Source organism: Trifolium pratense, linkage group LG2 (genome assembly GCF_020283565.1).
Source record: "Trifolium pratense cultivar HEN17-A07 linkage group LG2, ARS_RC_1.1, whole genome shotgun sequence".
Taxonomy (NCBI): Eukaryota; Viridiplantae; Streptophyta; class Magnoliopsida; order Fabales; family Fabaceae; genus Trifolium; species Trifolium pratense.
The window spans coordinates 27,461,159-27,476,111 of NC_060060.1; the positions used below are offsets into that span (position 1 = coordinate 27,461,159).

Sequence of the window (14,953 nt, forward strand, 5' to 3'; positions counted from 1 at the left end):
CCTAATTTTTTTAGTGTTAAATAAGTAAATATGAAGGTTTTTTTGTCAGATTAAAAATTGTGCGCATTGCTAATTTAATTTAGACCTTAACGTATTTAAATGGATGTAAATTAGCAATCCCCATACACACACACACACACACATATATATATATATATATATATATATATATATATATATATATATATATATATATATATATATATATATATATATATATAGACACACTTCCTTTATATCAAAATATAACTAAAAATGGGTCAATAAAATTTATTTATTTAGTCTAAATCTTACACTAGATGCATCCATTTTTATAAACCAATTTTTACTTATATTTCGAAATGAAGGAAGTATATATAATTGCAATATTGGGTTGGATTTTTTTTGAAACGCCAACAAAGTAAAAAATTGTCAAAATAACATTGAAAATAAATACTTCCTCATATCCTAATTATTACCTTCCTAAATATAATACTCTACTGAAAAAATTACGGAAATTAAGAAAGTTGGTATGGTGGTTCCGATAATTTAGAGTTCGGCCACGATGTAAGTATACTATAGTCTGACCAAGAATTGAACTCGGGCTCTTTCGAACAATCCACTCTAATTAGGGAGGATGCTCATTAACGACTTGTGTCCAATATCTTTTTCATTAATGACAAATATATTATCTATAAATATTAAAACAAATAAAAGTACAATAAAAAATTTAGTAAAACAAAGAGGCACCAGAAGTACATTGCACCAAAACTTATCAATTTTAAAGTTAAGACAAAAAAAGAAATAGGAAAATGAAACTACAAGAAAACAAGGAGCCGTCTCAACAATAAACTAGAACCCCTCCACCCCGAGAAAAAAAATGCCCTTTAGGAAGAGAGAGACGGGAATCAACCACAAGAGCCCCCAACACCCCTGACCCATCGAGACCCAACACGACACAAAAAAAAAAAAAAACTCTATTGGTTCTAGCATAAAGTAGGGAGGATACCCCATACGGAAAAGATGAAAGTTTCACCCTATCGACCAAACACTCGATAGAAAAGTTTCTTTTAAAAAATAGGACATCATTTCGAGATTTCCAGACTGTACATCCAATAGTATGCTAAAGTAATAACAACCCCAATCTATCTTTTTTAAGAAAGTCTAAAAAACCTAAAACACCACAAGGAAATACCATCTCCACACTTAACCATCGAATAATATCATACTAAACTAGTGAAAGATTTACTTACCAAGAACTGAACAAATGATAAACTAATTTAAGGTCTAATCCATATATATAATATGTTAAAGTTTAGAGAGAAACACAAAGTAACGGCTAAGGTTTCAATAATATCAGAATGACATTGCTTTACACAATAATGATTACAAAAGAATTTATAATAATTCCTAATGAACTACTAGACTTCTAACACATAAAGCCCAATACTTAAAGTTATAATAATACTATTATATCTAACACTTCCCCTCAAACTCACAATGTATTAACAGGTAATCATTGAGAGTTTGACAAATAAAAAACGAAAAACATACTAACTCAAAATAAATATTATTTTATTTCTAATACTACCCCTCAAGCTAAACCTTACTAAGTTAACTAATTGCATTAACCAAAGCGGGGAATCATATTTGACTTCGGATTTCGGATTTCAGCTTCAAATTCAACTTGTTTTCAAAATCGACAACTCCTTTTGTAGCAGCGAAAGGACATCATATAATATAAGTGATCGAAAAAATCAAACATGTTCCCAAACTTTTGGGAACTCGGAAATAGAAGAACAACACACAATCTAAGAGGATCGAAACAAGCTATATATGATACCATGTTAAAGTTTAAAGAGAAACACAAAGTAACGGCTAGGATTTCAATAATATCAGAATGACATTGCTTTACAAAATAAGAATTACAAAAAAATTTATAATAATTCTTAATAAACTACTAGACTACTAACACATAAAGTCAAATACTTAAAGCCCTAATAATTTATTTTTTTTCCTTTGATCTTTTTTCTTTCTCTTCTTTTTCTCCTTTGGTCTTTAAAGCCCTAATAATCCTATTATCTAACATAATACACACGTAATATTATACCAAACTGCCAGAAAGTGCTACTTTTCTTTCGTACCGTCCACTCAATATTAATCTCAATCTTTCATTTATTATTTTTCTTTCTTCTAGATTGTTTTTTTAATCAACGAATAGTCAGCTGTTAGATTAAGAAAATGAGAGAGCAGAAAAAGGCGGAGGAGCATTGATTATGATGTAAGAACACTACGACGTTTGCTAACATTGGATTTAACGGTGGAAATACTAGGACCGTCCATCCCAACTACCTCCAAATCTTAAGGTTTATATTTAAAGTCATAAGAGTACAATAAATATATATATTTTTTTCAACAGCCAAGCCAAGCAAAGACATAAGAATACAATAAATATAAAATAGTAATTCATGCAAATGGCATTTTTTCATCGGACAGATGTTAATTTAGTGGAGAGAAATGTTCCACGTATATCATGCAAGCAAGCAATACATGATGAAGCATTCATTGCTACAACTATCTTTACGTTGCCAAGTTAAAGGCTAAAAATCTATTTTGAGAAAAATCATGTTCTTTGTATATGGAATATTATTTGAGGATTGAGATTATTTTACTGCGTAACTAATTTAGACTGTTTAATATTAAATTAACAGTTGAAATTTATTACCACATAAAACTGTGTAAATATTAAACAACAGGTAATCTTGGTCCATTATTTTGAAATGATTTTTTAAAAAATCTAAATTTTCTGATTGATAATTCGTAGATGGAATACCAAATTTTCCGTTCGCAATTAATAATTTGCTTTACGGCATACTTGCTGTCTTATGATACCAAATACTAGTATTTCTTTTTGTCGGTTTGGCATGATGTACGAAGTTTTCAGGACTTTAAGAGAACAATTATTTGGGCCTAGTATTAGCAATTACTAGCAAAGTTTGGCGGATACCACTATTTGAACAACAAGTCAACAAGTCATTTTTCACCCACGTATTCAATTGAGCACCAATGCCTAGTTTTTCTTTTTTTTTGTTACAATCACGACTTCAGATGGTTAAGGGGCATGTTGATATTTATCACAATATATTTCAACCAATTAATTGTTGATATGTATTGTACTGAACCGACCGGTACCCATGAACTTGACTCAATTGGTAGAAATATCACACTATGTGTGTGTTTGATTTGTTAAAGGGTAAGTACCGGACAGAACAGTACAAGACAGAACAGCACAACACATGACAGAACAGCACAGAACAAACTTTTGGGATATTGAACATTTTTTTGTCTTATACGATATTTTGTTAATAAAATGGTATTTTGGCATTTTAGACAACTTGTACTGCGGACAAAAAGTTGTGCTGTGGTTTAGTGAGGTACAAAAAATTCTGTTTTTGTCCTGTCCATTGCTTCCCAGTTTGTCTAGTTCCTGAAACAGTTTTACAATCAAACACAGTACAACTACAGTTGTCCTGTCCAGTCCCTTATTTTTTACCGAATCAAACGGACCCTATATATGTAGGAGTCAGAGTTCGAACCCCGAACACTTCACTTATTCATTTTTAAGGTGAAATTTCTAGCCATTAAACAACTTGACAAAAAAAAAAATATACTCCTATTGTAGACCAAACTATGATACAATACAAACGATTTAGTTATCATAGATTCAATTCAATCTCACTTCACCGGATAATTCAAAGTTCAAATTAAATTAATTCTAACAAAAATATTGTTTTCATAAAAAAAATTAAACTCAAAGTCTTCGGACAATAAGGAGCTTATTAACCTTTTAAAAAATAGTAATAATTATTAATAATTAAGTTCAATATAATATTGATTTTTTGCATATCAAAACCAATTGAACTAGAGACTCTTACAATGTGGTAAATCAATATTTAATTTGATTGAAAAACCTACTTATATTTAATTTCTGATGAGATTCTCAAAAAATAAATAGAGAAACTATAAAAAAAAGTCCCATAAATTATAAGAATTTTCATTTTTCATCATATTACTATTTTATTTATTATAATTTTTTTTGAAGAATATTATAAAATTTAATTGTAAATTGAAAAATACATACTTATTACATGAATTATTTTTTTTTCCATAAATAGGCGGTCTTATTACATGATAGTTGTATTTCCAAAAATTGATGTTAATATAGTACTAGTACTATTTAACTGTTATTATAATATGTACTTTTTAATTTGGCTTAAATGCAGTTTTGGCCCCTTAAGTTTCACAATTGCTTGATTTTGGCCCCCCACATTTCAATTGCTTGATTTTAACCCTCTAAGTTTCACAATTGCTTGATTTTAGTCCTCCAAGTTTCAATTGCTCGATTTTGGCCCCCCAAGTTTATCCCCTTTTGCATTTGCTAGCCCCCCGTTGACTTTTTTGACTATAAATTGCTTATGTGACATTTTAAAAAAATTAAAAATATGTTTTAATTAAAAAATAATAATATTTGCTTTTATAAAAATGTATTTAAAATTATTTTTTTAATAAAAAGTTTAATAATTATTTTTTATTTAAAAAAAAGTTTACAAAGTTTTTAAAAAATAATTCATAAAATGTTTTTTTTTACTTTTTTATATAACAAAATTATTTTACAAACTACATATAATAAAAAAATATTATAATTTAGTTTTTAAAAAACAATTTGTAATTTATTTATTTATTTTTAAATACTTATTTAATTTTAAAATGCCACATAACCAATTTTTAATCAAAATATTCAACGGGGGCTAGCAAATGCAAAAGGGGGTAAACTTAGGGGGCCAAAATCGAGCAATTGAAACTTGAAGGGCTAAAATCAAGCAATTGTGAAACTTAGGGGGTTAAAATCAAGCAATTAAAATGTGGGGGACCAAAATCAAGCAATTGTGAAACTTAGGGGGCTAAAACTGCATTTAAGCCTTTTAATTTTTTTATAAGCAAATCGAAAAAGAGGTGCAATATAATATGTACTTTAAAATATGTAGAATGTAGATGATACTCCGTAAAAAGTAAATGATAACATCTTCAATCTCTAATGATAGTACCTATTAGGTACTTATGTAAGTACTTATTATGTATTTTCATTGGAGTAAAATTTATTGAGTATTTAATATGTATTGTTTCTCTAATAGGTACTGTTTATCGAATAGGTAACCTCTCTTTTCTCATTATAATATATTTTTGTGGGAGCTACTTATAAAGATGTATTATTATTGATAAGATATAGAGTTATTAGTGAGACCGATTTAGAACTTTTTAAGAGGTGCTGAGTTGGAGGAATTGAGTACTTATTAGGTACTACTATTCTTAAAAAATAATAAATGAGTGATGTGTACACGTGAGACCTAGTTAAGTACTCAAATTTTGGGAGCTCCATCTCAAAAAGAAGATCATATGAATAGTAAGTAAAGTAAAAAATAAGTTTTTTATTTTTGAACGGAGAGAATACTACTCCATCTGTCTCAAATTATAAGGGAAAATTGGTCAAAAAAAATTGATATATTTGGTTAAGAATTTGGACTAAATATATCAATTTTGGTTGACCAATTTTCCATTTTGGGACGGAGAGAGTATAGTATATAAACTAGGTCCACATTAATTGTCATAGGTTGGTAGCATGGGAATTCAATTTCCTATAAATTCCGATACTACAAAAAGCAGTAGTACCAAACATTTCAGACACAAGAAGGAAAATAAAAATAATCTTTAACCTTAGAAAACAAATCACAAAATTAACAATGGAGGTATTAAGAGTACAAACTATAGCTCATCAATCCAAAGAAGCTACAATACCATCCATGTTTCTAAGATCAGAAACAGAGCAACCAGGAACAACAACTGTTCAAGGTGTGAAACTTGAGGTACCAATAATCGATTTCAGCAACGAAGATAAAGCAAAGTTACAACATGAAATAGTGGAAGCGAGTAAAGAGTGGGGAATGTTTCAAATTGTGAACCATGATATTCCAAATGATGTAATAAAAAAATTGCAAAGTGTTGGGAAAGAGTTTTTTGAGTTACCACAAGAAGAAAAAGAGGTTATTGCTAAACCTGTTGGGTCTGATTCTATGGAAGGGTATGGTACAAAGCTTCAGAAAGAGGTAAATGGGAAGAAAGGTTGGGTGGATCATTTGTTTCACATTATATGGCCAACTTCTTCCATTAATTACCGTTTTTGGCCTAACAAACCTGCTTCTTACAGGTATATTTGTTTATTTATTTATAATTTTTCTTTCGTTCGTAAACATTCAAATGAGTGACAACTGTTCTAAGAATTTTAACGTTATTGCATGTCAGAGATCAAATTCAAAAATTTGGTTAAGTTAGAACAGATCGACGGTATCTCATTTAAACAATTTGAGATTATTTATTTACTATGAAACTTAGATACGTGACATGACACAAATACGATACGAATACAATATTTTTTTAAAAAAAATTTATGATACAATATTGAGTTTGAACCAGATTAAACGGTCCAGTGGATCGGATACTGATAATAAAAAAAAATTATGATGCAATACGGCCAAAACACTCTAATAAAATATTAAATTTAAAATTAAATATAAAATGTAAAATATAATAAAAATTGATAATAAAGAATCATTCAGATTACTTATAGATGAGATGAAGATGAAACATAATATGTAGAATGAAGAAGAGAAGTCACTAATTGTGTAGTGAAAATAAAGGTTGGGACATTTATTCTTTTATATTTATTTTAGGTTTTAAGTTGGTCACTTATGTTTATTCTGTTTTAATTTGGTCCCTTATATTTTAAAAGTTTTAAATTGGTCTCTCAAGTTTTTAAAAGTTTAAGTTGATCCTCATGTTTTTAAAATTTCAAATTTTTAGTCCAATAAAGATGATTAAATAAGGACTAACTAATTCAAATTTTCAAAACTTAAGAGACCAACTTGAAACGTTTAAAACATAAGGGACCAACTTAAAACCTAAAATAAACATGAGGGACCAGCTTGAAACTTTTAAAACATAAAGAATATAAAAAACCAACTTAAAACAAAAAAAATAAAATTGTATAGTGAAAAAGAAGATAAGAAACCTATTCTCTCTGCGTTGTAAGCAAATTTTATAATTCATTGGATTGGATAATGTAAGGCAACAATAAAGAAAAAAAATTAATTTTTTTTTTAAAAACCATGTCTTTAAAAGAGTACCATGTACCTTCTCAAGAATTATGCATGATTTACGATGGCTCTAGTTGGTAAAATTAAGCTATAAGTTAGCTTATAGCTGATAGATGAAAAGCTAGCTTATAGCTGAAAAGCTAGCTGATTGAAATTAAAGTGTTTGGTAAATTTAACTTTTTAAATGATTGATAAATATAAAAAGACATAAAAGGACATTTATATGCAGTGGGTAATTTTTTATTTTATAAAAAATAATAAAATTAAATTAAAGGTTAAAAATGGAAAAACTGTAAAAAGCTATAAGCTATAAGCTCAAACGCTACTTGAAATAGCATTTCAAAAAAAGCTATAAGCTCGTGAGAAAAAAAATTTACCAAACACTTTTATTTTTTCAAACAAGCTTATAAGCTATTCCAATAAACTATAAGCTAGTTTATTAGACTTACCAAACACATCCAATGTTATTTTAGTATTTGGTGGCCGTACATATTTTTTTCTTTCATTCAGTGTGGAAGTTGACAATTTCACTGCGAGATTGGGGAAAAAAAAAAGGGACAATGTAACTGCCATTTATTTTAGAAAAATTGGGATGCGTTGATGTAGCAATGGTTTTCTTTTTTCTTCTTTTTTTACCATCACTTTAATCTGGTTTAGGGTTAGTTCCCGCATTAAGTAATTCCAACCCTTTTCAATTGCAGTTATAGAGATTAAACCGTGGTCCTCTACCAAGTTCAGTGTCAATCAACACTAAACTAACTAACGATTCATATTTCTCAATAAATTTTGAGCACAAAAAAAAATAGCTGGGGATTTTCTACGGCAAAATCAGAGACCTTGCTTAGTTGCTTTCTTTCATTCCGTATCAAGCAGTATCTCAGTCGGTTATATATCACAGTCGTTTTTTTATTGTGGACCACTTCTTCCATTTATTTCCTGGGAAAGGATTCCAGTAATTGTCATCTATCATTATTCAATATATGAGAGAAACACATAATAAATTAAGAAAAATATCCGGGACAATAACTAAAGATATACAAAAACAATAGAGTTTAATTGATATACACCGACGGTGTAAAATAGTTTTACACGATCGTCCAATAAACAACCATCATTTTGCCATATCATATCAAGAAAGTAGGGTGAAGTGGGGATGATGTGGCGGAAAATATGGTTGGTATTGATTGACGGTGTAAAATTATTTTACACGATCGGTGTATTTAAATTAAATCCAAAACAATAATATAATGTATTTAATCTTTTGAAATAGAATATAATTGGGTTATTATAAGAAAAAATAAGTGTTTTCATTCATGTATAATGAATGATGCATAGCTTTGGTTGCTATAATTTATAGATCTTACCAACGAGCGTACTTTTTAAAGAAATAATTTTTTAAAAATAAAATATTTGAATTTTCATTGTGTTGCCTTCACATTTTTTCATTAAAATTTTACAAAAATTTACTATATTTAAAATGATTAAAGAGTGTGTCAAGAACACCCGGGAACATTTTTCTAATTTATTGGATGATAATTTTGTGGTTTAATTAATAAAATGATCCCTTAAAGATATTTTTGGTTTTAGATTGGTCCCTTAAAGAAAAAAAGGTCCAAATAGGTCCTTAAAGAAAAAAAAAATCCGAATAGGTCCCTTAAAGACATCTCCGTTAATCAGTTTGGTCCCTAAAAAGAGGTCTAAATAGGACCAAACTGATTAACGGATATGTCTTTAAGGGACCTATTCGGACCTTTTTTTTTTTAAGGGACCTATTTAGACATTTTTTTTCTTTAAGGAACTAATATAAAACTAAAAATATCTTTAAGGGACCATTTTATTAATTAAGCCTAATTTTGTTAAACATGATATTTCTCGATCAGAACATTATACTACCAAGTAATTTATCCTAGTACACCCATTTGACAATGACTAATCCTCCCTAGCCAAGACATATATGGCCTCAATTCATCTCAGATAAATATGTACACTTTTTTTTTTTTTATAGTAAACCCTCAATTCGTCGTTGTCATTGTTTGTTGTGGTACAAGATTGTCCATAGAATAAAAAATAAAGGCTTAAATACAGTTTTACCCCATATGTTTTGAAAAAATTGAAATTTTATCTTTCTATTTTAAAATCCGGAATTTTAACCCCTTTATTTTAATTTTTTTGGATTTTGCCCCCCTAAAATTCTGCACAAAATCTGCTTTCGAGTTTCAACTTCAAAGCTTTGCATAGAACTCAATTTGGATCAATAATTCATCAAACTGATACTGAAATGACCGTAATCGAGTTAGTTTTCCACAGAATCAAACCCACTAAATTTGGAGTTACAGAGAGAGAGATTAATTACATTTTTAGTGAAGGTCTTTCCAATTACTAATTCTGCAGAAATCTACTTTTAACCTTCAAATTCAACATCGTCTACCGAAATCATTATAACTTCAAATTCGACAAAATTGAAATAACAACAAGGGTAATTTTGTTAGCTTTCCAGACATGTAAATAGTATTCAAAGATAAGCTACAGGGTGAGAGACATGACGAAAATACCAGTAGTAGTTCCATACGATAATTAATTTGGACAGACCTTTACTAAAACAGTAATTAATCTCTCTTTGTAACTCCAAATTTAGTGGAGTTTGATTCTGTGGAAAAATAACTCGATTACGGTCATTTCGGTACCAGTTTGGTGAATTATTGATCCAAATTGAGTTATGTGTGAAGCTTTGAACTTGAGGCTCAGAAGATTTTGTGCAGAATTTTGGTGGGTGGGTAAAACTGGGGGAGATAAAATTCCGATTTATTCAAACTGGGGGTAAAACTACATTTAAGTAATATTGAATATTGTCTATACGACTTTATGAGACATCCAGTGTTAGTATCCTATAATATACGATGAGAATTTTTTTTATTAAAAATAAAAAAATGTCCTAATCCAGATCTAGAGTCATATATGCAACATGTGATTTGTTGCTCTGAAAAGCTTATATTAATATTAGTACTTAAGAAAAAACAGAAAGAAAAAAAAATAGATGCTTGGACTAGTATAACATTAATGAAATGAATACGTACATGCAGTTTAAACCTTTCAAATAGGAGATTTGTTCTGAGGTGCAAAGAGGGTTTCGTAGCGATGGTAGGTAGTCCCTATATTACCCTTCGACTAAATCTTAGGGTCCCCCTATACTTCAATATTTTATATTTTTAATGATTACCCGTTCTTTTTTCGGATGGTTTAATGACTAGAATTTCATATTTCCGATATGAATAAGTGGAGAATTCAAAATTCGGACTCCAACATATTACATATAAAACACGTTGTCCCTCCAAACATTTATGGTATTGAATAAATATTTGATTAAAACACTACGGAAATAAATAATAGAGAACTGTAATATGTACGACATAATAATAAAAAATAAGTTTGTAAAATCACTAATTATTTATTTTACTTATACAAAGCGAACTGCATTTTTTAAAAAATAACTTATAATTTAGACAAGACGAAATATTAAAATTAGAATTTGATCTGTAAAATATAAGTACTAGATAGAATAATACAAGACAGAACATCACATGACAAATATTTAAGGTATTGAACAAATATTTTGTTGTATGATGTTTGGTGAAAAAAATGTTATTTTTATATTTTAGACAAACAGAAGACAAAAAGTTGTTACATAGTTATGTAGGAGATAAGAATTTTAATTTTTGTATTGTCCTTTGTGCGCCTTTCAGTTCGTTCAGTACCAGAAACAGATTTAAAATCAAAGTATCAAACACGTTAAAACAAAAATTATTCTGTCCAGTTTATTATTTTTTAGAAGATCAAACACAAACCTAATTGTTATATTAAATTTGTCAAAAATTGATATGGTATTAAATTTTTCTCCTATGTGTTTTTTTGGCAGGGAGGTAAACGAGGAATATGGAAAGTACCTACGTGTAGTGGCAGACAAACTATTCAGAACCATGTCAATTGGGCTTGGGCTTGAAGAACATGAACTCAAAGAAGCTGCAGGTGGAGATAATTTGATTCACATGTTGAAAATAAACTACTACCCACCTTGTCCATGCCCAGATCTTGTCCTAGGTGTTCCACCACACACAGACATGTCTTTCCTTACACTTCTTGTGCCCAATGATGTGCAGGGTCTTCAAGCCTCTAGACATGGTCAATGGTATGATGTTAAGTATGTCCCTAATGCCCTTGTCATTCACGTCGGCGACCAAATGGAGGTATGTCTATATCTATATCTATATGTATAAATGGAGGTGTGCCCTTGTCATTCCGAATATTATTTAATGTTAATTTTTCTTTATTATATTAGTTTATCCCGAATATTATTTTATGGGACGCATGATAAACTATCAAAATTAAAGAAAATGTTATAAAGTTTGGGGAAAAAATAATGATGTTCATTTATGGTTAAATATAGATCGTGAGCAATGGGAAATATAAGGCAGTGTTGCACAGAACAACGGTGAACAAAGATGAGACAAGAATGTCATGGCCAGTTTTCATAGAACCACCGCCAGAACAAGAAGTTGGTCCTCATCCAAAGTTAGTTAACGTAGAAAATCCACCAAAGTTCAAGACCAAAAAATATAAGGATTATGCTTACTGTAAGCTTAATAAGATCCCCCAGTAAATGAAGCAGGGTTCTATGGTGAAGTAATTTAGTAGACATTTTATGTTATGTCACACTATATTGTTGCTTATGTTGGTTAATTCATTTTTCTTTTTTTTTGGATGGTGAAAATGTTTGGTTAATTTTATTTTATGCATGATCATGTCGCAATGTATGAACTTATAAAATATGTATCTAAACCCAGATGTTATTGTTTATTTTTAAATTAAACATTATTGATTGTTCAGAGTTTTACAATGTGGAGAGTTCGGCTTTTACATTGATATAAGGTCCAATTTATAGCCTTAAGCCTCTGATTTTTGTAGCTATCCTCATTCGTCGAGGTATTATTACAAATGAAGGACATTAAAAATGGAAATGAAAAGACAAAAATTGAAAATCAACATTGTTGCATGTCACATGGTCGTGTCTGATACCCACATGTGTGAGGCTTCAGGACATAGAAGGTAGCTTATGACTTGCATGACACAACTCCGTCAGATGTCCACACGGCCATCTGAGGCTTCAAAACTTGACTTTTCACTTCCTTTGGCCTTTAATTTAGTGACGGTTTCCTTTGGCTTTTAGCTACAAATCCACTTGAATAGCATTGGAATTCCACCTTCTCTTCATAAATTAATGGCTTCCACGATCGTAATTGGAGTCTTGATTAATATGGCACCTTAAAATGCATCAAATGCACTCATTTGTTTTTGTTTGTTTTGCAATTATAGGACTTACAACTTTTTTTTTCGTCAAAAAAGAAGAAGTTGCAAGTCCTATATATAATTGCAAAACAAACAAAAACAAATAAATACTTCCTCTAGTCCTATATATAAGAAAATGTTGACTTTTTAGATACATTGTAGAATTGATGTATCTAGACTATAATATTGTCTAGATACGTTAATTTTATAATGAATCTAAAAACCAAATATTTTCTTATATATAGAATGGGAGGGAGTAATTCTAATAAACTTATTAAAAAGCGTAAATTTATTTAAATAAAATACTACTAAATAATAGGTATATTTTAGTGCAATCTCCAACAATTTTGTCAAACATAAAAATGCAACACTTTTGATTTATGCATATATTATTATTCTTTGACATGTTCTAACAATATTATTATTCTTTTGTGATTTTTCTTTTGAAATCGTGAAAGGTTAAAAAAAAATGAAAAGTTGGTAAACAAAATAATTATATCTTATAATAGGAAAAAACAATTATACGACCTCCTAATTAAGTGTTTTAAAGGGGCAAACACAACACTTTAATATAATTAAAGAGACATTTTTATAATGATTTAAATTTCAAGAAGATTTTTTTACCTTCAGATAAAGTGCCAAAAATTATTTAATTGGGTTGAAGAAAGCTTGAGCTTTTTTTTTTGAAAGCAGAAAGCTTGAGCTTTATACAATATAAAGTGATAAAATCCTTTTATGCTTTTATAAGCAAATAGGGGAAGATATGGTTAAACTCATGATATTTGTCTATGTTATGATCCTTTTTATTTTCTTATTTCTTGTTGCAACTAATGTTGACTGTAAGACATTTTTTCATTTTTATAAAAAAAATTTATTTACTTCTTACACAATTTTCTACCCCCTTTAATTATAATTAGTAACTCACTCTCTTATGTTCTATTATTTCATGACAGCACTTGTTGAATGTTATAAAGATTCCGATTGTCCAAAAAATATGTGTTTGTCTCCTTGGACTGCGTGGTGTGTTAATCAGAGATGTGAATGTGTTGCTACATATGGTCCAACAAATACTATAGATCAAAGACACTACATCGATGCCCTAGAGGAAAGATTGATTTCTTCCACTAGAAAAAAATCTAACAAATATCGTTTATGATAAGTTATTCGATGATAAGTCATTATTGTGTTGGCAACGAATTACCTGAATTTGTTTGTTTTGATTTTCTAATTTCACAAACCTTACGGTTATGACTTTGTACTCTAAAATAATGGTAATAAAATAGAATAAAAGCTCTAATAATATTACTTAACATTAGAGCGGGTATACGGACCAAGGTCCGCGGGCCGACTCGTTTAGCCCGCAGTCCGCACGGATTTAAGATCAAAATTTTTTGACCCGTTTACATTTTTGTCCGTGTGGGTTGGACCGTTAAAACCGCGGGTTATGCGGGTTAAATCCGCGGGTTCGCGGGTTAGCCCGTGACCCGCCTTCTTTTTTATATAATTAATTACAAAATTTATCAGATATAAATAACTTGGTCATGACCAAATTCAACTTTTTTAACCAAAAAAAAAGAACTTAGTCTAAACCTTAATTATAAAAAGTAACAACACACTCCAATTTTAATCAAGTAGACAACAACACAAAACATCAGGATTCAGGCATGTTCTTCTACTTATAATCTTTTGTTTTTTTTCACTATCTTTTACTTTTTCTTAGGTGTATATACATTTGCTAGTATTTAAAAAGATACATGTCCAAATGGGTAGTTATTTTTCTTGGGGGTATTTTCCGCTATTATGTTTGGAATAATTTGGTTACCTTGATGTGATTTAGTTAAGTTGAATCTGTTAATCTTTTTATGTTTTTTTGGGTACATGTAGAAAGTTTTTCTCACTAAAATGGACGGTACAAAAATGACGATAAGAATCAGTTGAATTTGATTTTAGTTGCATTACTTACAAAGATAAGATAGATAAACTCAATGATATCGCAAACTTTATTTATTTTTATTTGTTAGTTATGATTTATATGTTATAACATAAAATTATTAATAATATATTTTTTTAAGCTTTCATTATATCAATATTTTACTAATTTAGTTTATTTTTTGAAAAAAATGATTTTTTTTATTTTTTTTTGGTAATAGTCCGCGGGTTAACCGTTTAACCCGCGGGCTTATGCGGACCGGACTCGGGCTTAATATTATAACTCGTTTATATTTGCCGACGGGCTTGTTCGCCCCGTTTAATATGCGGGTTTATGCGAGGCGGGTTAAACGGGGCGGGCTAGCCCGCATACCCAGCTCTGTCATGTCTTCTTTTCTTTTAGTTTTGGTTTAATACCTAAATTTATCGGAATTGTACTCATCATAACTCAAACTTAAAATATACTCCTTCTGTTGCTTTAGACGATTGTATAAAGG

General features: G+C 29.5%; 1 protein-coding gene and 1 long non-coding RNA gene across 2 annotated transcripts; both read left to right on the forward strand.

Annotated features, from left to right (window-relative positions):
- Positions 1 to 5,643: 5,643 nt before the first annotated feature.
- LOC123907678 (flavonol synthase/flavanone 3-hydroxylase) lies at positions 5,644 to 12,078 on the forward strand. The gene is made up of 3 exons (XM_045958039.1): positions 5,644 to 6,241; positions 11,101 to 11,428; positions 11,629 to 12,078. The coding sequence occupies exons 1-3, from the start codon at positions 5,778 to 5,780 to the stop codon at positions 11,839 to 11,841; spliced, it is 1,005 nt and encodes a 334-aa protein (XP_045813995.1). The 5' UTR covers positions 5,644 to 5,777; the 3' UTR covers positions 11,842 to 12,078.
- Positions 12,079 to 13,173: 1,095 nt separating this feature from the next.
- Positions 13,174 to 13,837, forward strand: LOC123907679. Its single transcript, XR_006809312.1, has 2 exons — positions 13,174 to 13,366; positions 13,481 to 13,837. It is a non-coding gene; the product is annotated as an uncharacterized LOC123907679 (long non-coding RNA).
- Positions 13,838 to 14,953: the final 1,116 nt, after the last annotated feature.